The sequence below is a fragment of the Pectinophora gossypiella genome, chromosome 8 (assembly GCF_024362695.1).
Source record: "Pectinophora gossypiella chromosome 8, ilPecGoss1.1, whole genome shotgun sequence".
NCBI lineage: Eukaryota > Metazoa > Arthropoda > Insecta > Lepidoptera > Gelechiidae > Pectinophora > Pectinophora gossypiella.
This window is the reverse complement of record NC_065411.1, coordinates 16,044,040-16,068,634: the sequence shown is the minus strand read 5'-3', so window position 1 is coordinate 16,068,634 and position 24,595 is coordinate 16,044,040. Positions and strand designations below refer to the sequence as shown.

Here is a 24,595-nt window from a genome sequence, read left to right as displayed (position 1 = left end):
TGTACTATTGTAGCAAACACATTTGTCATCTTTATCTAATCATATTTAATATAACAAACACGTTATTTGGGGCAGCGTTTTTCGCACCCCTATTTCTCTTCCAAAGTCTATCTTTTTTATTACGGAACCTTGTTTAAAATCCGTGTCCCAACTCACCCTTGGATTTTTTTTCCCTGACTAATGCTCAGGGCGGGCCCTTTTTACGTGTCGCCCGTGGTTTTGTATATATATCTTTGTTTTACGCGTTAGGACGTCTCCACATATTCAATAGCAAATTGGGTGATGGAATATTTTGTTTCTTCGGCTTCGACTGCAGTCTTTGTGCTCGAGAATGGTGCGAATAACAGAGAGATAGGAAGATAGAGTACAGGTAAGAAAATAAACGTTATATTTTGACATTTGTTTTACGCATAGTCACGCATGGTTGTGTCCCCAAAGGCATATCATCATCTCCCTAGCTGTTAAGTACCTTCCTATTTGCTGGGTTGTCTGCTTGGTGAAATTAAAAAACTCCAAAAATAAGTCTCCAAAACGATCATAATTAACTCTTGACAATACAAAACAATTGTTACTACGGACACTGGGTGGCAACTGGCCATGTAGGGATCTAGCGGGAAGAGGCGCGCGGGCGCGGGTTGCAGTGCGCAAGCGCGGTACGGCGGTGGCGGGGCGGTGTGACGACGGCGTGTGCGACGACGGTGAGTATAATAATTATACTTTATAACTTTAGCTTTGTATTTTTATTCTTTACTAATTTTCTTTTTTCTTATCAGCTTTTCTTTATTACAGGTATTTTCTTCTCTTGTGTTAACACACGTATTATCCATTTTCACAGGGTCCGCTTACCTAACCTGAAGATTTGACAGGTACGGTTAAAACCGTACCGATAAACAAATCCGATCCCGATCCTGACTGATCTGTTTGACCTTCCAATCCGAGAAGGAAAAATCAGGCCAATACTTAAAATCAGGCCATAGGTTAGGTTACATACATCTGAAAAATGCATTCCTCGAAGGCATGTAAATCTAATAATTCATGAACATGGAAACTAGCATTCGTTTGTAGGTATTCGGAAATGTGAAGACTGCCGAGAGACGCTAAGAAAATAGAAGCCTTGTGTACACAGATGTACTTAGATTGAAAAACAATTTAAAAGATAAAAAATATTTATACAAACTTAACAAAGCTAGCGAATATATTGCACTTAATTTTATAAACACGTTCAGAATGGTATAAAAAAATACTAAATATTATTTGTCACTGTTATCACTTATCTGTAATTATAATTATCTTAAAGCAATATAGTACTTATAGTTGTTTTATTTTTATAACAAAGTTGGTGAGTTCATTCACCTTGTAAACAAAACATATCTAGCGATCTATACCATTGTTCGCGCTGTTATCGTCAAGAGAATTTGTCCAGTCATCATGCAGGTCTTAACTATCTAAGTCTTATCCTCTTGGTCATACTTCTTATCTTCCACTGACATACTATAAACAAATAGACTCACAGTCGCTAAGGTTTTTTTTTTTGTAAAAAAGCGTCGAATCCTAGTTGTAAATACGTATACATTAAAGTATGTAGATAGTATAAGTTAGTTCCTTCAAATTTAGATGTTATGGCTGTTAAAGAAAAATATCGGTTGTACAGTGCCCATTGCGCCTAAATTCGATTTAGACACGCCGTCGCTTAGTGACAAGTTGCACCTCGGACGCTTTTTTACAGAGATTGGTAGTAAGTATATTTGTTTATGCACAAGGTGTCAATGGTATCTTCTTATTTTCTTTCTTGCAGTCTCACAAAGGTACCTCCAACGGCTCTGATGTTGAAGTCAGCTGCCTCCAATTTAATAGGGTCCGAGGTTTTTGGTCCTTTTAGGATCTTGAAGTTGAGCACAATGCTGTAGAGAAGTACCTTCAACTCTAGCAGGGCGAATCTGGAACCTGGAAAACAAATGCTTTGCAAGAATGGGACTAACTCATGAATGACCTCAATCGGGGAACGCCGGTTCAAACCGCCGTACTCGCCAATGATAATGCAGTTTTTACTAACATGCTTGGCCCGGCCATTATAGACGGCGATATAGCTCATCTATTACATTAGTTTAGCAGAAAGTTCGGTGAGGTGTGGGTACTTAGTTTATATTGCATTGGATGTATTTCTGTTGCGATGTACTACTCCAATTGAGATATAGTCGGGAGATTATGTTATTTTATGTCACGAATGATGTTGTTTCTATGCTGAACTGAAAGAAACATCCTTTATATTTAGCTACTCATCTTCCCAGGAAATGTCATAAAAACCGACAGAGGGATTGTGTTCTTTCTCTTTCTGTCGTATATTAATGATAATCGACCATAAATTGTAACGCAAAAAATCTTTAAAAAACCAAACCGTTTTTGAAAATAAAATCATTTGGAGGTGAAATGGGCTTGTCAACATTATTATGTTATACATTGGCTTTGCCAACATGTTGTATAGATAGAAATATGTGTCGGAGTCAGTTATGAATTAAGAAGAGAAATTGATCAAATCCACTGCTACGACATATAGATAAAATACTTTATTGAGCACAATGGACACAAAATACAGACATAAGGACAATATTATACAGAAAATCACAACAGGCGGCCTTGTTGCTTATGCAGCAATTTCGTCCAGGCAACCTTTGGGTGCAGGAAAATTTGGTAGAAATATAATTATAGCGGGTTAGTGCATTCTAACAAAATAAATAATTAAAAGAACTACCTACATAAGAAGTACATTTAACAATTTATATTTATATAAGTATATTGTGTTTTAAGTTTTTAATACAATCCCACTTACCAATACAATTCCTCGGTCCCATACCGAAAGGCATGAAGGTGAATGGTTTGATGTTGTGTTTATTTTCGTCAGAAAAGCGGTCAGGGTCGAACTTTTCAGGTTCAGGGAAGTATTCAGGGTCCATGTGGATCGTGTTCACCATGTTGTAGACGATGTCACCTACTTTGAGCTGTATGGAAAAGTGATAATTGAGGATAATACTTCACAGCTTAAAAAAGATACCTTAGAAAATGTACCTTTAGTCAGGTGATTTTTTAATGTAAGTACCCATAAAATTGATCATCAGCAAAATTTTAAAATGTCTGAATCAAGACAAGAACACCAGACCTGCTGAAAGACACGAATTATTTCATCTTATTTTGTTTACTTTTCTACTCTAATAATTATATTTTTGAATATTACTCGTCTCAGTAAAAATCGGATTCATTTAAAAAATTAAAGATAATAAATTGGTATGTTTTGCTAAGAACTTGTAAGATCTTATTTTTTACCCGACTGTGGAATGTCAGAATCGAATCGAATCGACTGGATATATTGTGCTGATGTCAATATGTTTAAAGAGTGTATCACTACGAAGCTTATAACTGAGGGGCTAAAAAGGTCTCATTGAAGCAATTAATATAAAAAGCAATGTTGTTATTTAAAATTTGCACAAACAAAAATATGTGCGCAATGTCAACAAAATGTCAAATAGCAATATTGCTTTTTAGATGAATTGCTTTTTCGATCTGGGGGTTATAAAAAAGACCACGTCGAAGCAATTAATCTAAAAAAGCAATATTGCTTATATGCGCAAATGTCAAATTCCAATATTGCTTTCTTAGATGACCCTGCACATCCATTCACAATCCGAATGCGGGAAGGATACTGCAATCCAGCAAGGTGTCGAGTTAATTTGCTTAGAATGTACAATAGATTTAACTCACAGGGAACGGTTTTCCTCCTTCCCTTGGCGGCGGCAATTCATACGGTTTTGTGCAAACTCGGTCCATGATCAGGGCCGCTGACCACTTCCTCAATGTCTCTGGAATTTCAGGCGTTTCACCAAATATTAGCTCCATGGAGTTGCTTTGTCACTACACCATTGAACATGTTCGTAATAGTCTATACTTAGTAACGCTCTTTTCAGGCTTCATTGTCGCGTCTTTATAACAACAATTTGGTGAATTTTTTGTCTAAGTATATTGAATAGGAACTTTGCAGAGCTTAGAGTTTCAACGTCTTCGGTGACGTTGTATGATTTTATTAAGAAAATAATAAGTGCGGTCTATTGGTTTTTGAAAGAAATCGATCTTAATTTTATTTACAAGGCGACTTGTGTTTTTATAATATTATTATGTATGAGTAATTTTGTTTATTTTATAAATATACAAATATTTACCAACATTCCAATTGTGATGTTTTGAGAAACAGTAATAGCAGACATGTAGATAATAACAAAGTTGGCTCAGCATCAGTTAGATCTATAGACGATGATGACTTTGCTGGGCATGGAAGTAATGAAAAATAAAGAATGTGTTCAGCTGTTCATGCTCAAGCGCAGTTGCAAGTTATCTGCTGATGACTTGAGATTTTGGAAAAAATAACACAGTCTTTACACCTTCCACTGATGGGCACAGGTCTCCCTTGAATTAACCGGAGGGGGTATAGAACGTACTCAACCACGCTCCAAACAAAAAATATGTCGTTTTTCAATCCATCAGGAGTTACGGCGGACGTAAAAGTGTTTTGGACTTTATTGTTTTGGAATTGGAATTTCAAAATCTCACCATTCAGAACGCAGTCCAGATATTTCAAGTCAACGATGTTGTCGTATGTCAAATTGCCCTTGGTCTCCTTGAAGTGTTTGACCTCCTGGTACAACTTCTCTTGCACGTCAGGGTTGACAGCCAGTTCGTGGATTGCCATCACGATGGCAGTGGCGGCGCTTTCGAAACCGGCCACGAAGAAAATGAACACTTGACCCGTGAGCTCTGTTAAGGTCCAGTCTGGAAGATTGTGAATTTGTGAGGTATTTTACATACATATGGGGATAAAAGATTATAAATGTGTTGTGTATGAAACATAATTTATTATGAACAGGACTTGTGTATAATGTATAAAGTATTTTATTTCATCTCCACTTATATCTATAGTTACAGTGTAGATGGTAAATACAAAATAATTGAATGTGGAGAACTGGTGTCTGAACTACGTATAGATACTCTGAGAGGTACTCTGCCAGAATACCAGCCCCCCTCTCAGATAGTGATACCGACAACAGAAGTTTAACAATATTAAAGTTGTGTAACAAAATGAAAATAAAATAATTTAATTATGGATAAACTTAAAAAGAGAATAACAACAAAAATGAAAATTTGTGCATGTGTGTGTGTGAGTAGTGTAATGTGAAAGAGAGAGTGTTGGAGTTAGGTCTCTCCCTAAGTAAAGTAGGTAGTCCAGTACCTACGTTACTAATCGCGGCAGCATTGGCGACAACTGGTGAATTTTGATAGTGCGACCAAGCTCAATTTAAGATCGTAAGATCAAAATATTAGATCACATTTAAATTCACATCACAATCACACACGATAAGATGAAATCTACATGTAACTGTGGACTTCTCGGTTTAAGAAATATTAGTACTCAATATTCTAGATAGATGGCGCCGGCATCGGCGTAATGACGATACATAGATCGAAATAAATTCTAATGGATAGATGAGATAGATGGAGCTGCGTTGTGAGTTTGTGTTAAGGAATTCAGCACGGTTAAGTGCTATAAAAACAAAAATCATCAAAAATATAAAATCCTTGAAAAATTTGGTAATTTGGAGTTCTAAGTATTTGTATACATTTAGTTAGAACTTACCTCTTATTTTCCCTTGCGGCTTCAAAGCTTCATCAACTGTAGCGAATCCAACATTGTCTTTTTCGTTTGTATGTGTCAGGTTGCCTGTAAAGATTACAAATATTCGCTGTCATCAGTGAAGTTTCTTTTGAGAGTTCAACGTGGCAGAGGCAATTAGAATACCAAAGATTTGATCAATTTAATAATTGCATTTTGTTTTCTTACTCTTTTAATAATATTTTCACACTATCTCTAACCGACTCTCTCCGTCTCTTTGACTGTCTCCATCTTTTCTATTTACTTAATCGCTTTCTTCTAATCATACCTTTAGAAGCCTCCATCAAAAGCTGGATCATATCCGGTCTCTCCACTCCATTTTTCTCTCGAAACTCGATGGTACTGACCACAATATTTTGGAAGAAATCCGTGGTTTTTTGCGGGAATACTTTCAAGTTCAATTTCTGTAAGATTTTAAAATTAAATTATACTTATAAGGATAAAATATTATGTTCGACTACAAAGATTCTCCCGTGTTACTTTGAATAGCTCAAGCGTAGACATATTTTATTTATTTTTTGTTTTTGACGTCACTTATTGTTAATTTGCATGGAATGACAATCACTATTTCTTGCCCGGAGAAACTGATATAGCTAAGGGCTTTCACCGGGCGTTTGTACATATATGGGTAACCTCTTTACTCTTTAGCCAACAACTTCACTACGCCACTTACCTACGACTTACCAAGAAAGCAATTGTACAAGCTAGAATAATCAAATCTCTGCTGACCTTCGTGAGTTTCGGGAACTGGGCAGTGATGAAGAACATGAATCTCTCGTAGAGTCCAAACTTGAACATTTCCTGTCCAAGTTTGAAGAATTCGTTGTCTTTGTCTTTTAACGAATTTATCTGGAGACCGAAGCCTGCGGAGGCGATGACGTCGTTTGTGTAGCGACGAACTAAGTCTCCGACATCCAGGTCGTCATTTGGTGTAACATTTTCTGAGAAAATAACATTTAAGAAAATATGACTTCGAAATTAAAATTAAATATAACATAATGCTAAGATTTATTGTACTTAAAAACGTATTTCGGAAAATGACGATTTTAAAAAAAAAAAAAAAGTCAGTCATCTGTTTCTGTACAGAGTGTGACGTGTCTTAAATTGTACACCATACATGTAGGAAAGTGAGAATACTATGGAAGGATAATGAATGGAAATTTGACTGTTTATGGTATGAAAGCAGAATGGTTAATGAATGGGAGCGGTTTTAAAAAGTGAGAAAGGGGGTCGATGGTGCGATGACGTCGGGTTCGGGTTAAAGGATTTTGTTAAAATATAAGGAGTAAAGATATTTAAAATATCCCGTGTTATTTCTATGTCCCACATACATATTTCGAAATTAGACCCAGGCGCTTCTTAACAATCTAAAAGTGTTAGACCAAATCATTTTACAACAAAAGGTGTTTAGTTTTAATATTGTTATACAAATTTGCTCGTTCTCTTTAAAGTTCAATTAAACTACACCAACAAGGTCTAATAATATTCTTGTACGTTTTTGTATAATATTTATCTACTTACTGTTTATTTTAATTTTTGTTACTATATGCTTTAATTCAAGCCTACTCAGTTATACAGAATGTTAGTGACATCGTAACGAAAACTTTAAGGGGTGATTCAGACCATAATCCTGAGTTGATATTAAGTGGAATTTTCCGTCGCAAAAGTATGGAACGGAAAAAAAAAACACTAAAATTTTCATGAATTTTCTGAGCGAAAATTTTACTTGATATCAATACATTTTTTTTTTGACGTGACTTATTGTAGATTTGCCGCAGATGGCATTAACTACTTGGCCGGACAAATGGGGAGCGCTGAAGGCTCTCACCCGGTACAAAGTTTAAGACAACAGGCCTGAGGGTGCCCAGTTGGGCGCGAACCTCGGCTCAGGGCGTCGTCTGAGAGGAAAAATATTTGAAAGAATTAATCGACCCTAGTGGGTCGATAGCGATAAGCGCTGAATGAGGGAAATCGTCGACCACGCCGGCGGGGTCGGTATCGGGGGATATGAATACAGAATCATCCCCTTCAGTATTCGTTACAGTGTCATTAATACCCATACGATTTGACCTAAGAAATTACCCAATTATAACCTTGTCAAGAGGATTAATGAGAGCAGTCATCGACTTACCAACTAACAGGAAAGAAACTGTTGGTTTACCTTTCAAGTATTCAACGATGTTGTTGCTGATCTCTGTCATGAAGGGCATCATCTGTCGCATCTTGGAGCCAGTGAATGCGGGGCTCAGGGTCGTGCGCATGTCGCGCCATCTGTCGCCTGGAACAAGAAGTGGAGGCTAGAGAATATGAGTTGGGGAATTGGTGTTTGACCAAAGTTCAGCTGTTCAGGTGAAATTGTGGTCAAATGCGAGTCTATAATATTAAGAATCTTTGAAAATTTCACAATATTTATTATTAAATAAATATATTGCACATCTTATTCAAATTTTATCATGTACAATATCACAAAACATAAGCTAACGACTATAACCCAATTGGGGTAGTCAGAGCTACATTCGTCGCAAGATGAAATTACTATCCACAGATCACCGAGCTTTCTGTTAGACTAACGTGATGTGGTGACCCGTATCGCCGTCTATAATGGTCTTACTTTTGCTTAAGACTGAAAACTACACTTATGATAAATTAATAATATGATAGTATGTAAAAATTAGAGTAAAGAAAGTTTAAATTGACCCTAGTGGGTCGATAGCGATAAGCGCTGAGTGAAGGAAATCGTCGACCATGCCGGCTGGGTCGATATCGGGGTTCTGAAGTTTTTGTTGTCGCTAGCTGAGTGGCCGTCGCTAGAATAACCGGGTCGTCGGGATCGTATATTATGTCCTTCTGATATTTTGTCCTTTGATACTTTTCAATACCGTCCCTGAGCGGGATGTATTCGCAAGCCGCAACTACCAGTGGATGTAGGTGGTGCGGAGTAGAATCGAAGAAATGTCTTGAAGCAAAGTAGAGATATTGTGCAATGGTTGGCAGACCTAGGTCAATGTGCAGATTTTAGTTGCGAAGGAACCACGAGGCTCCTGTGTCTTTCCGCATGAAACGATTTTGAATCACTTGTAGGCCATCAATTTGAAAGGGACTCGCTTAAGCGAAAACTACTCTTGCATAAGTCATGACCGGACGGATGCAGGTCATGTAGATTTTCACCTAATTCCTAATGGGGATAAATTACTGCGCTTGCTAGTGTTTATGTATGCATGTATGTTGTTAAGGAGACAGTGAAAACGGCCCATTACCGTGAAGCCGTGACGACCATTGATGGCCCTTGAATGTTCAAAGTCATTATCTCCAGTAAATTACCTGAGTATTTTATTTATCTTTGCTACTGTTTGCTGTATAACGATGACTTTTGAAACTTGTTGACTTTGATTTAAATGGATATCGGTTACTGGCAATAAACGGGTACTTTATCTAGATTGTGATAAATTGTATTCCAACAAAAACGTTTTCATGTAAAATGTTGCCAAGACGGGATCAAACAGCCAAGCTTCTAACTCTACACGCCCGATCTATAAAAATACTAAGGGTAATATTAATAAACTAATCTCAGATGAGACTGCCCTCGAGACCAATCTAATGTCCCTGTTTTTATATAAGAACTGTCACATTGACATGATCTTGAGGGCTGTCTCAAAGCTGAGATTAGTTTATTAATACCACCCTACGTTCATAAATTCTACACGTTAGGCAAAATATGGGGCTTGCCTGTTTCTTTGCCACAAAAACTATATAACAGAATGGCAATGCACAGTTAATAAATTTGTTGCCTTACGCTCAGGTGACGGAAACGAAACGGCCAAGCCACATATTTTGCTTAAAAGATAGAGTATAGTGCCTTGCCCTTACACTTTGCTTTGCTCGTCTTGGCGGGAGCACTTCCGTGCCCCCAGATTGGAGAGGTGGATTTTATTGTTATTCGTCTAGACTTGTTTTGTAGTGTTTTTAAGTCTTACAATAGAATTACTTTTATTTAAATTAAATAAAATTAATAATAAAATAAAATAATAAATTAAATGACAGTATTATAATTATTATTTGTAATGTTCTTTCTATATTTCGAGCCTATGAAATCTCGGACTTGGAAGGCGTGTGTTGGGTCGAACCTATTACGTAGAAGTTGATCTGAAGGTGATGGTACACCAACTATTATTATTACTACATGCAGCCGCTATAGCCTTTAAAGCAAGTACAAAGGAGATCAGGGGGGTTAAAACGTAAAAAAAGTTACTTCTGGGGGGTTAAAATGGCCACATCGAAGCAATACATCTAAAGAAGCAGTATTGCTATTTGACATTTGTTTACATTGCGCATTTACTTTTATACGCGCAAATGTCGAATTGCAATATTGCTTTCTTAGATGAATTGCTTCGATGTGGCCATTTTAACCCCCCAGAAGTAACTTTTTACTTTATCGCCAAAGTGGTAGAGTTATAAGTACTCGGGGACCATTCTATTTAATGGGAGGATTGTACGAGTGGGGTCGATTTGAGGAAGTTTATGTTATGTTATACGTTTATGATGTTGTAACCCTGTCTGTAGTGCTCATGACCCTAACAGAAATGATCACGCCAGAACAATTCCGGACATAACAAATTCACAAATTGCCTGATCTGGGGGAGGTCAGTTCAAAGGCATATTACTTTCAACTACACAGGAGACAAGACATCGTTTTTGAGTGTTGTCATAGGGAAATTACAAATTGTGGCTTGGGGAGGCCACAATTTGTTATGTTCATCTGTGAACTTGAATAAGTGATGCCTGTCTTCTTGTAGGATACGATGGAGAACTAGAGAGTCAGTCCACAGGATACTGTTAATACTCTTAAGAAGGTATACACGGCGGAAAAATCCACTTGATATCAACTCAGAATCATGGTCTGAATCATCTCTCAAAGTTTTCGTTACGATGTCACTAACACCCTGTTTGCAAGGTAGAGCGGTGTCTTCTTCTATCGTGTGGCTTGTAAGGAGGATTACCTCATCAACTCTGGTGCCATGTTTACTATTGAGCAGTCAAAGGTCCCTAACATGAGTCTTACTTACATCAGTAAGTAGGTAGTAACCGGAACCAACACGAATCGAGTTATTTTCGGTCAATCAGATGATTTCCTCACCAAACTAGGGAAACTAGGGATTACAAAGTGATTTTTGTGATATGTCTTCACCAGGACTCGAACCCGTGACCTCTGCATCATGAGCCCAACGCTCAACCACTGGATCACAGAGGCCGTTACCGTCACAGGGTGAAACAGAAGAAACAGTTTTATTAGAGAGCAATGTGATGTAAAAGGTGTTTACAGTGATTAATATTGAGAAGGGAATGTTAAGTTGATTTGGACAAGTAGAGCGGATGAAGGATAATAGGATTACGAAAGCGGTATATAAAAGTTGAAAGATGTTAGTAGGGCTGAAAGAGAAAGACCTAGAAGGACACACATTGACCAAATTGCAGATGTCCTTAGGGTTTAGTAAGATCTGATCTGAACCAGCATGCGTGTCTGAAACGATTGATGAATGTGGAGGTTAATTCTTATTGCTGGCCAGTTATTCTGTGCGCCATGTGACCGAACCTTCAAATCGAAGTTCAGTTATGCTAGCCACATTAGAGCCTATCATAACAACGACCTGGGATAGACATTTAGGAATCGCCGTCGCCGGACACGGCTTGGACGCGATGATGATTGATTATATTTATTTATTTATTTATTTTTTTCTTTCTCTTATTTTATTTTACTTTTTTGCGCGCTACACTGCAGCTGTACAAGTGTACTATATCCTCTGCCGAAGGTTGTCTGGAAGAGATCGCTCTTAGCGATAAGGCCGCCTTTGCCCACCTTAGAATAAGTTTATCCTGTAAATGTTTTGTGAATTTGTGTGCAATAAAGTGTTTTTATTATTATTATTATTATTATTATGATTGGACGTTCGAGCTCGTGATAGAAGAATCTGACGTCGTTGTTGTCATATGTTATAGATTGACCAAGGAGTTACCTTTCATCATAAGCACGCTGCCACCGAACAACGGTTCGATATCCTCAGGGAAGAACTGTTTGTGGTCGACAAAGTGGTCGAAGTCCTTCACCGTGATCTGTTTGATCAGCTCAGGGTCCCTGATCAGGACGATGGGGGCCGTGCCTTCGATGTAGCCGACATATCTGGAGGAAGGAGAGGTAAGTTATTTCAGGCCTACATAACGTAACATAAACACATAATATCAGCGTCGTGGTTCACGCCGCGACTTGTGGTGAGTGACCACATTATTATTTCGACCAACATACGTCTTGCTTTTTTTGCAATTGTTTAGTGGATATTTGATATGATGTTATTGTCTCTTTTTTTCTGTGTGGTGCCTTTTTATAATAAACTTTTTCTATTCTATTCTATAAACAGCCCATACCTATACGTCCTCCCGTCAATCAACCGGAGGGGGTATGGAGCAAACTGCACCATGCTGATCCACTGCGGGTTGGTGGAACTTTAGGCCCAGCCTAGTAATAATAATAGTAACACTTTATTGCACACACATTTACCAGGACATTTATGGGACAACTTTACTAAGGTGGGCTAAGGCGGCCTTATCCATAAAAGCGATCTCTTTCAGGCAACCTTCAGCAAAAGACATAACAGACTGCAGAGTAGTGCGTCAATAGATGGATATATAATTAATTATAATGATAGGTATGATTTATATACAAACAATATCACCTACTAGTTATAAGATTATTTGTTGTTTTATGGTGTGTTTATGCATACAAACTCACGCGCATTGTATCTGTAAGTACTTAGTAAACACTGGACTGTTTACAGGGCACTACAGATAAGTAAATGTTGGTGTAAAATGATAAATAGGAGACAAAAGAGGTTTTATCTAGTGTTTGTCTCGTATGACGCATTACAGGCATAATTAATGATATTTCGAAGCAAACAAACTGAGGCTTTTTGGCGGGAAACGGGAACGGGACAGTTGCTTTCTTCATTGAATAATCTAAATAATTAATACGAAGTGGTGTTTTGTGGTTAATGATCGCATTAAGTTAGCCGGAAGACATTCGCGAGTGTTATTATATAGAAGTATTCAATAAACAAAGTGTATCTGCCTATTTTCGCTTCGTGCCAGGAAGCCGCTTCACAACTCGAAAATTTATGCGGACTTTTGAGTTAATTCGTTTGGGGTTCGGAGTAGGAGTCTACTCCGAGGGTGGGGGCTTAGGTTTCATCATCATCATCTTTCATCATTTCATCAATCATCAAGAAAAAAATACGTAAGACATGGCTGTATGGGCATAGTTCCCTTTGCCTTACCCTTCGGGGAAAACAAAAACAAAAAAAAAAGCAAACAAACTGAAGTTTTTTGACGTTAGGTGTAGGCTGGCCTCAGACAGATGGCATTAACTAGGCCAGACAAATGGGGAGCGCTGAGGGTTCACGCCCGGTCACAAACTACAGAAGACATCTCGTCTTATCGTGTGTGTTATGAGGTAGATTACCAACCCCATCAACCCATACGCACGCAAGGCGATACGGCTCATATCACGTTGGTTTAACAATTATTGTTCTGACGATTCTCTTTTAGATTTTCCTTAAAAATTCTACTTGGCCTAAAAGAACGCTCAGGTAAGCGTGGGCTCAATTCACCTTCTTCTCTCGTGTGGATTGAGGGGTGGATTACCAACCCCATGGTGTCAGGGATTGAGCCGCCAAAGGCCCCTGACATGGCTCATGTCACGACTACTAACTTACATCAGTAAGTAAGTAGTAACCGGGACCAACGGCAGAAGACATTTTCATGAGAGAAAAATAGAAAAAAACACAGAAAAAAACAGATTCTTACGTGATGTTCAAGATCTCGCCATAGCTATTTTCCAAATTGTGGTCTAAATTGTTTCCCGGATTGAAATTAATTGAATGTGTTCCAGGTTTTGTTTATGAAAATCGCATTTCAACAGACGCTTATGTGATTTTCACTTTATAACATAATAAACAGCCTGTATACGTCCCACTGCTGGACGCACGCGTCCCCTCAATCAACCGGAGGGGATATGGAGCATACTCCACCACGCTGCTCCACCGCGTGTTGGTGAAGCTGTTTTTAAGCTAATAGCGGGGACCAACGGCTTGACGTGCACGGAAACATCTTACTTTTTCAGACAATCAGGTGATTCAAGCTTGAAACGTTACGAAACAAAGGACTGTCTCACAAAGTGATTTTGACAATGTCCCCATCGGGAATCGAACCTGGACCACGAAGGCTGTCACTTTATGGCGATGGCATATTGGAATCGACTAGCGCTTGCGGTGGCGTGAACAGTACTTGTTTGTATTGCGCGCTTACTTGTATATGCGCAATTGTGAAATTGCAATATTGCTTTCTTACATGAATTGTTTCAATGTGGTCTTCTTAACCCCTCTAGTTTGACAAGTTTCTTTGAAGATATACAAGAGTGGGTCACGTAACGACGCGACGAACCAAGTTAATATCAATTGGAATTTTCCATCTCAAAAATGAGAGAAAATAATTTTAAAAAACTAAAAATAATCATGACTTTTGCGACGGAAAATTCTACTTGATATTAACTCAGAATCATGGTCTGAATATAGCATCAAATATAGCATCGATCGCCATCGATTCGCAAAGAAGAAGATGGTCTGAATGATCCCCCTCCGTGTTCGTTACGATATCACTAACACCCTCTATAGTAGATTTGGAATTAAGTTAGCTTTAGGTAAAATTAAACACGATAGGGAAAAAACTACTATTTTGATATGTATGTATTCAAAAGAGATAACGTTCCATAAACATATTGATGATATTGCTGATGCGTAAGTAAATAAAACATAATGCAATTATATATGTTTTGTAAAGATAAGGTCTTTATCTAGTGCCTGAATGACTTGCGAAATGTTCAAAATAGGTTTGAAGCATGATTAAACAGTAATTGTAAAAACATTGTCGACATAATTTCATATTATTATTGTATGTAATTTTTAACAGCCTCCGTGGTCTAGTAGTTTGTGAGTTGGGCTTACGACCTAGAGGTCCGGGTTCGGGGACATTGTCGAAATCACTTTATGAGGCTGTCCTTTGTTTGGTAAGGTCTTTTTTAAGGAAAATAATTTTAAAAAACATGAATTTTACGGCGGGAGATTCCACTTGATATTAACGTCATGGTCTGAATCATCCCCCTCAGTATTGGTTACGATGTCACTAACACCTTGTATGCGTGAATGTTGCCATAATGTCATTCGTATAGGATTTGACCTCTGTCGTAATTATTATACTATATCGTGTTATCAATTGTAATGTTGCTTGTTAAACTGTTTTTATTTGATAAGATTCCTTTGTTGTTGGATTAATGGCGTAGTGAAATATTTATATGTATTGTCCTTGACCTTTTAATTAGTGGTTTAGGGTTTGATTCCCAATCTTATCGAACTTGACCTATGCTTAGAAAAATATATAGTCACACTTCTATATCTACCAATCGGGGTGGATAGAGACTCATGTCATCAATTATGATAATGCAGCCACTTAATCTCATTCTAATATAAACTGTGATAAAAATGATAAAAAACACTACTGCTGGGCACTTTTTTTGTTTTTGACGTGACTTATTGTAGATTTGCCACAGATGGTATTAACTACTTCGCCGGAACTGCTGGGCACAGGCCTCCATTCAATGAATGGGAGGGGTTATGAAGCATACTCCACCACGCTGCTCCACTTCGGGTTAGTGGAGATGTTTTAGTTCTTAACGGGTTGCGGAATCTTCTTACTTCTTCGGACAATCAAAATATGATTCAAGCTTTCAAAGTCCTTAACAAAGTAATTTAGACAAAGTCACCGTCGGAATTTGAACCCAGATCTCCAGATCGAGAATCCAACGCTCTAACCACTAGACCAGACACATTAGTTCTTCCCTGAATAGGAATTTTTTGCGGCAATATTTGGATTGTAGGTCAATATCATCATCATCATCATCTTCCTAACATTATCCCGTTTTTCACAGGGTCCGCTTACCTAACCTGAAGATTTGACAGGTCTGATTTTTTACAGAAGCGACTGCCTGTCTGTCTTTTCTACCAGCAGGGACAAGCAGCCCTATATATGCTTAGCAAAAACATAGTATAAGTCGGGTAAAAAACGGCCAAGTGGTTTAGTGCTATATGAGGCAAGATAAAAGTCACGACAAGAACGGAATACAAAGTAAAAAAGGCAATTCCACTTACCTTTCTCCCGGAAAAGCCTTATACACATTGTTCAGATCATCTACAATGTGCTTTTTAGCGACTGTACTGTTAAACGCATTCCCAAATATAGGAACACCGGGTAAACATTTCACTCCTCTCTTTTTGAAATAATTTGTCGCGTTCCAATGTGAATACACGAAAAAACCAAGAAGGGAAGTTAGTAGAAATATTAATATTTCTATTATCATTTTGAAAAATTTATAAATCAAATCAAAAAATCAAATGCGTGTTGGTTGATAGACTACTTCGAAAGGACTGGCTGGGTGCTCAATGTGTGTGATTATTAATGTTTAGGTGGTAACAAAGTGGTACTGTTGTGCAGTAAAGTGGTTCGAAGATAGTTTTTTTTTAATGTGATGTTAGAGGAGAATAGAAAGAATAAGTTGGACTGAAAGGGTTACTAATGAGGAAGTGCTAGTAAGAGTAAGGGAAAAGAGACAAATATTGAGAGTTATTGAGGACAGAAGAGGCGAGATGATTGGACACTTATTAAGACACGACGAATTAAATTTATACCTTAAATTTATTGTGTTAAGTGTTAATTTATACCTGTACTGCCTGACGTGAATTTGACACAAACATCTTAAACCCATTATGAGTTTCAGTGTCGTAATGTAAGAATTTTATAATATATTTTGTAATAAATAAATAAATAAATAATTTATTAAAAACATCATAGAATCTAAACTAAAAGGAAAGAGAGGAAGGGGAAGAGCAAGAAGAGCTAACATGGAACAGACTAAAGAGAAGATCAACGTCGTGTAAAAATAGACCTCACTATTAAAGAGTTTTTACAACAGGAAAATTCCCAATTTGGGTACATTTCTGGAAATTACGTATATATATAACATAATATAAACAGCCTATATCAAAGAACAAAGCGTCAAAGTATATTCAGACTGTAAATTTGATGTTTAATTTAAATTTCGATCTTTTAATTTTGGTGTTTTGTTTTTTTTATTTTTAATATTTTATGAATATGGGTGGCTTAAGGTATTTTATTAATTGTTTTTATGCAACATAACATAAACGCCTATATCAAATAACAAAGCGTCAAAGAATATTTAGACTGTAAATTTAGATTTTTAATTTAGATTTAGATTTTTTAATTTTGGTGTCTTGTTATTTCATTTTTAATATTTTATGAATATGGTTAGCTTTAAGTATTTTATTAATTGTTATTTATTATATAGGCAGAAGTTAACATAATATAACTTGTACCGTCCGTTCTTTCAATGTGTACGCTTGAAAAAGTAGAATTTGGTGATACCTACGATTTTTATGCACTGTAATCTGCAATGTATGTAGGAAAGTGAGAATGCTATGTAAGGATAATGAATGGGAATTTGATTGTTTATGATATGAAAGGAGGATGGCTAATGAATGGGATGTAAGGCAGTTTTATATAGTAAGAGAGGGGAGTCTTTGGTGCGATGTCGGTCGGGTGAGAGGATTTTGGTTTTAATATAAGGTGTGTGTAAAATAAAAGAAGTAAAATATATCCTGTGTTACGCTATATCCCACATGTATGTGCCACTTCTGGCAACAGGCGTCCCCTCAATCAAACGGAATGGAGCATACTCCACCACGCTGTTCGACTGCAGGTTGGTGAGCGTGTATTTTTACGGCAAATAGCCGGGACCGACGGCTTAACGGGCCCTCCGAAGCACGGAATCATTTTACTTCAAGCCTGCAATGTCCTTACCAAACAAAGGACATTTTCATGAAATTAATTTGGCTATGTTCTCATCGGGAATCGAACCCGGACCTCCAGATCGTGACTCTCTAACCACTAGACCATGGAGGTGTGAAATTATATACAGATAATAATATACTAATTATGTATTACGTATTATCGTGTTATTGTGTGTATGTTTGGATATCACTTTATTTATGTATGATTTATTTACGCAAATGTTAATCGCACCCGGATAAAATGCGTATGTAAATATAAATAATTACCATAAAAAAAATCGGCGTCAATGATAACCTATTTTGTGTCATGTGATGACTTGTTTAATATACAGGGTGTTATTTGTCGTCTCGTCTATCGTGTGGGTTGTGAGGTGAATTACCAACCTCATCAACCCTGGTGTCAGGGTTACTTATGGACCGCCAAAGTCCCCTGACGTGGCTCTTGTAACGATTCCCACAAGTCTCAAATACAGGCAATTGGAACTTATTAACTTAGGAATAATTAACTCAAGCTACATAACTCATTAGTTTGAACGTGGCTTAATCCTGACTTAAGAGAGTTAGCGAAGTTCAACCCTGATGTTATAGTGTAGGAATGGTTATCCAGTTTTAACTGGTTTAATGTCGATGCAAACGGGTCACCGATCGTAGGCACCAGGCAGTGACAAGCAGTTGACATGCTTTTTATAACATTTAGTTGAAACTCGCCGCGTACGCCCATACCAACCTCGCTGGCGTGGTCGACGATTTCCCTCATTCACCGCCGTAACGGCCTCCGTGGTTCAGTGATTGGTGAGTTAGTAAGTTAATATTCCAGAAACTTCGATGACATTCCCGTATTACCATTCAAATTAAATGTGTATTTACAAAACACCTCTTTTTACAACTCTCTTACACGCATACGTCTTAAATATCTTGTAGTCAATCCGAGGTCCGGAGATCCGGAGGTCCCGGCTTCGAATCCCCGTGGGGCAAATTACAAAAATCACTTTGTGTTCCCTTTTGGTTAGAACATTGCAGGCTGAACACCTGTCACACGCTACTGCCACATTTCGCCGCTGCCGTCACTAACTGAGGAATCTGAAAGTTTTGGCAAATCTGATTTGCACGTTTTTTTTTTTGATTATTTTGTCCGTAGGACAGGCAAAGGGATCATAGCCCATACAGCCAATTTGCTATTGTCAATAAGACATAAAAATATTTTAGCAACAAAAAATGCAGATACGTCAGTTTGCGAAGTTAGCCACGTTTTGTAACAATGACAGAAGCGCGCTGCGATTGGTTGGTGGCTTGCGCTGAGCATTATACTAGAATGGATTATGTCTGTACGTAAGTGTACCGCATATTTATATTCATTTTGCATGTGACAAATATAATTAAAGTGGAACATAGCAAGAATGCATATGACGCCCTTGAAGGGCACGGCAATATAAAATAGGCGACACGAGGTGCCTTATAATAATAATCATTATAAGCTCTAAGTTGAAAAAAAATTGAAAGAAAACTTTTCTTTCTTTGTCCGGACTGTGACGAAGGATATCCGAAGCTAATCACGTTAGTAGTTATCGCAGAGTCGAACTAGTTGCATAAGAAACTACTCAACAACGTGATTTTTTAAATTTAAAAGCTGTACCAACTTAACCAATAATATAATAAGTAAGTAAGTAAAATCTTTATTACACATGGATACATTAATACATACAAAAATACAATATTTGTAGAGGCTGGGGCCTAAACTAGGATACCCTGTGTTTTAGGACTCCAGGCCTCCACCCCCAGAAAGTCATGGTCAAGAAAAATAACAAAATATAAAAAAAAGAAATCATACTTAAACTCAAAACTTCAACAGCCTATATACATCCCACAGGCATAGGCCTCCCTTCAATGAAGCGGAAGGCTTATGAAGCATACTCCAGCTCGCTGGTCTACTGCGGGTTGGTGGAGATGCTTTTTACGGCTAATGGCGTGTGTAAGTGCCCTTCGAGGCATGGGGTCATCTTAATTTTTCCGGCAATGAGGTGATCCAAGTCTGCAATGACCTTGATAAACAAAGGACAGTCTCACAAAGTGATTTCGGACGTCGTGTTGCCGTGTTCACGTTCCCATTACGATATATAAAAAAATATATATAAATACCGTGTATTGTGCTATTTAATTTAATTAAGGGTTTACGTGCCTTCCGGAACACGGAGATATACCTCAAACATTATTAATCCACAATAAATGCAAACGAGGCTATAACAAACAAACTTAATAACCCTAATGATATTGACTCAATACCTCGTGCAAAGAGCATGGTAATTCTTTACACGCGGTTCAAAACTCCCTACAAAATCTTACTCCCAATATTGACCTTCTCCCAATATTCCCAATTGTTTATATAATAATATTATCCAAGAACGAACGTTATAGTAAAAAGATGATCTAAGCGAAAATATATATTGGCAGAAATTGTTTTCTGGAGCAGATAAATATGTCTAGCGGGTTGGGCGACATCGATCAAAAATCTGCCAGTCATTGAAGGGGGAAATCGTTCCACGACCAACGATCTAAGAATACGTAATGTGGAGAAGACTTTGTTTTGTTAAGCGGATTTCCCACAAATCAGCGACTCTGCCAGCTCTCAGTTGACCGCCCTCAACTCGGTGGAGCGATGAGCTCATACACTCGTTGGGAAAGACTCAACTCCAAAGTCACAGACGAAGAGTATAGACTATTCTTTCAGAATATTCTTCAATGTTTTAAAGCACTCATCTTTTTATGGCATAACCGAGGAAGTTTACAGGTACATGATACGCTCATAAATTTGTACCGATCTCTACACACAAATCTATATCGTAATCGGTGCGCAGAACAAAGTCGTCAGCATACAACAACATAATATGAGCTCACAACTACTTATATTTGCAATTGCTAGTCAGTAGTAATGTACTAAGTACCCTGCCTCATTTTTATTTAATTCATATTTAGTTCCATACTTTTGCGACGAAAAATTCCACTTGACATCAACTCAGAATCATGGTCTGAATAATCCCTCAAAATTTTCGTTACGATGTCATTAATATCTTGTATATCTCTGCCAAAAAAAAGAAGATGGAAAGACAATGTGGATGAGAGGGATTGGCAGAACATCTGCCTGGATAAAGAACTGTGGGACAGGAGAGGGAAGGGGCTGAGAAGTGGGATACGAGAGACTAGAGAAAGAATTATTAATTGAAATATGATATATCTACAATAACTAGTTATGTGTGTAAAAAGGTATAAGTAGAGTTGTATCAATTTCCACAGTATAAAAGTTAGTGTTAAGTGATACATGCAATTTATTTTAATCCTCTACCATTATTGTTTAGGTTCTATAACAAAACAATAATGGTAGGTATTAAAAAAGAAACCTTCCATCTTTACCTATGGACACATCTAACTTCTGTTCCATTATTCGTAATCAGTCACGCGCTAGATTTTTTTTAACTTTAAACTCGTTTTTCTCAAAACACGAATTTTGGACTTACTTTTCATCGACGGTACAGAAATATCTCTGCCACCTCCAACAGCAGTGACTCCCGGGTAAGATCAGGGTAGGAGAGGATTATCGGATCGCCGGAGCGTCATGTCGGCTAACGACCAGCTCACGTGGTCGTGTGGCTTCTTAACCCACACCATATTCACACACATACTAATATGTACACATACACAAGGTGGAGATTTTTATAAGGACTGGCAAAAGAACACAGAGATAGACAAATTTGGATGCCTTAAAAAGGTTACTTTGAACTGATGCGTGCATAAAACAATCCATGTTAAGCAAGAGAAGATATATCAAGATGAACTGCACATGGGCACATCAATTCTTGCGTATGTAAGTACTTAATTACATTTTTTATGGACTTCGCTTGGTTTTTCACTTAGGCAAGTACCCCGAAAAATGTTTATACAGGGCAGGGACTGAGTTGGATCGTCGTGGAGATCCTTGGGGGAGGCCTATGCCCAGCAGTGGGCGTCGTACGGCTGATAATGATGAGGGTAGGGACATCATAACTAAAATTAACGGATGATTCAGACCATGATTCTGATTTGATGTCAAATGGGATTTCCTGTTGGTAAACTCATGTCAATTTTAGTTATTTTTTAAAAATTACATTCAGTTCAAAAGACATAAATTACGTAACATAAATAAACTCTCGACTGTATTCCCAATTAGACTGGTTAGAAGTACATCCATGACAAGGTAACGGCCTCCGTGGTCTAGTGCTTGAGCGTTAGACTCACAATCCGGAGGTCCCGGGTTCGAATCCCGGTGGGGAAATATCACAAAAATTACTTTGTGATCCCTAGTGTGGCCAGGACATTACAGGCTGATCACCTGATTGTTCGAAAGTAAGAATATCCGTGTTTCGGAAGGCACGTTAAGTCGTTGGTACCGGTTAATACTTACTGATGTGAGTAGGTAGTCGTTACATGAGCCATGTCAGGGGCCTTTGGCGGCTCACTAGTAGCCCTGACACCAGGACTGATGAGGTTACGAGAGCAGAAGGTGAATTGAGCCCACGCTTATATGAGCATTCTTGTAGACTCTAAAATGAAGCCAAGTAGAATGTCTTTTAAGGAAAATCTAAAAAGAGTCACGTCAGAAAAATTATTGTTTAACTAATATGATGTGATCCGTATCGCCATGTGTGTGTGTGTGTGTGTGGGTGCGTGGGTGCGCGCGTGCGTGCGTGCGTGCGTGCGTACGTGCGTGTGCATGTGCGTGTGTGTGTGTGTGTGTGTGTTACTGTTATGGAAAGACCCCACACAATTTTCTCTAAAAAAATCAACCGTGTCACCGTCTATAATTAATTCCTTATCCCGCACCAACAGAAATCAGTATCGTGGTCAGGATAACATACATGTCTTGAGTTAAGGGTACGTGCTTTGAGTTGGCGACGAGGATTGAGTGGTGTAAGTCACGAGAGAATAGCTGGAAAGCGATACATACAAAACCTCACGCCCATAAAGGGCTTATTATAATGCGTGGGCAGTGTCATAAAGAAATCGAATATAACTTGATACCACTGTTGATACTAAAGCGACTTATTGGTATTAATTTTAACTTTTTTTCTTTATATAATTTTAATTTCATTATACCTCATGTCACGTAGCATGATTAGAACGACAAAAGGACAGAGATATTATAGTAAAAATGAAAAGTAAAAGAAAAATAAAAAATATTTATTTACCAAATGAAGTAAATTTAACACAAGCTAATTGCCTAGGGTGAAAGAGATGAGCTATAGGTACAGTTTAGTACGAAAGGGACGACAATTATGTTCTAAGAAGTATTTAACATGAACGGTCGAAAAGTTAGTGAAAATAGCGATGCGTGCTCTAACTCTCCGGACTGTCGACTGAGAAAGGCACGATAGATAGAGATATATATGTGTATGCAGTATCAAAAACTTCTTTTTAATTTAACATAATTATATCCGCTTCTGCCTGTAACAAGCGACATACATTCTTCAATACTCGATACGGTCACGATCGGGAGGCGAAACTATAAAATATTGTTTTGTTTTGTGACAGATTCTGTTTGTTCGCCGCGCGCCGTTGCAGCAACATTGTCAAGGAAAATACTTCCCAATTCCCGCTTTTAGATAAAATGTAATGTTCTAACAGAATTTCGTCGTGTGGACAATATGTCGGCCATTCCCTGTAAGCTACATTTTGTACAAATATGTTGATAGTTTTACCAACATTCCCGAGATTGCCTTGGCTTTTGAGACTCTGTATTGGGTTGGTTTTCCCTTCGCGGATAGGAAGATCAGACAGGCAGTTGCTTTTGCAAAAAAACCAGACCTGTCAAATCTTCAGGTTAAATATGTTGACCCTGTGCAGAACGGGATAACACTAGGAAGACGATGATGAAGATTACGATAGTTTTACTTCTCTCTTGCCGAAAGTAGGAGCCCTATCTCACTAGGATACCATGGTGGCTCCACTATTGTTTATAGCCAAAGAGTTAACCGCACTGAAGAGAGTTAACCAGTGTGGAACAAAAGACTGTTAGACTGAAGCAGGAAGTGTACTGCGAAAAACCGTTCGATGTAATTGTTCGCGTTTACGAAAGTTTTATCGATATCCGTCGATATCATGCTTTGCCGGTAGCTTCGTTTGCCGATTACACTACTACTGATAGAAGAACTACGATACCGACCCTGCCGGCGTGGTCGACGATTTCTATCATTCAGCGCTTATCGCTATCGACTCACAACGTTTACGCTACCAGAAGCTATTGGGTCGATAGCGATAAGCGCTGATTGATAGAAATCGTCGACCACGCCGGCGGGGTCGGTATCGGGGTCCTGAAGTGTTTGGTGTCGCGAGCTGATTGGCTGCCTCTATGGCTAGAGTGATTACCCGATTGGGTAACGTCAACGCGGACGAAGCCACAGGCTATATCTAGTCAGTAATTTAAAAAAAAAAAACCCCTATTAACGATCACAACTTCATCAAGCCGGTATCACACCAAAGCGTTATTCATTAATTAAAATGGACTTGTATAACGACGTAATGACAAACATACCACTTGCTATTAGTTAACGAGGGGGTGAGGGTGACGAAGAGGGTGTCTTTTTTATAAAACTTAAAAAGAATATTTAGTTAATGATAATAATTGTAATTATAACACACGTTTTCGGAGGTGTGTGACCTAACCTGTGTTGAGCTGGTTTTCCTTTTGCGGGTTGGAAGGTTAGGCAGGCAGTCGTCTTCTGTAAAAAACCGGACCTGTCAAATCTTCAGGTTAGGTAAGCGGACACTGTGAAAAACGGGATAATGCTGCAAAGATGATGTGGTACAATATGCTATGGATCTCATATGCTTGTTCCAAAAGACAATTATGTTTTATATTGAGAAGAAAATTATGATAATCGCGATGTCCTGT

The 24,595-nt window shown here is 38.1% G+C and overlaps 2 protein-coding genes across 2 annotated transcripts in view; one reads left to right on the top strand and one right to left on the bottom strand.

Annotated features, from left to right (window-relative positions):
* The window catches only part of LOC126369198 (uncharacterized), a 456,612-nt gene that overhangs the window by 261,877 nt on the left and 170,140 nt on the right, over positions 1–24,595 (top strand). The window lies entirely within an intron of this gene.
* Positions 1,149–16,247, bottom strand: LOC126369231 (cytochrome P450 9e2-like). The gene is made up of 10 exons (XM_050013569.1): positions 15,961–16,247; positions 11,725–11,888; positions 7,875–7,991; positions 6,443–6,654; positions 5,982–6,117; positions 5,678–5,761; positions 4,597–4,815; positions 3,754–3,851; positions 2,828–2,996; positions 1,149–1,944 (listed from the first exon to the last, which is right to left on the bottom strand). Exons 1-10 carry the CDS (start codon positions 16,167–16,169, stop codon positions 1,778–1,780), a joined length of 1,575 nt encoding a protein of 524 aa, XP_049869526.1. The 5' UTR covers positions 16,170–16,247; the 3' UTR covers positions 1,149–1,777.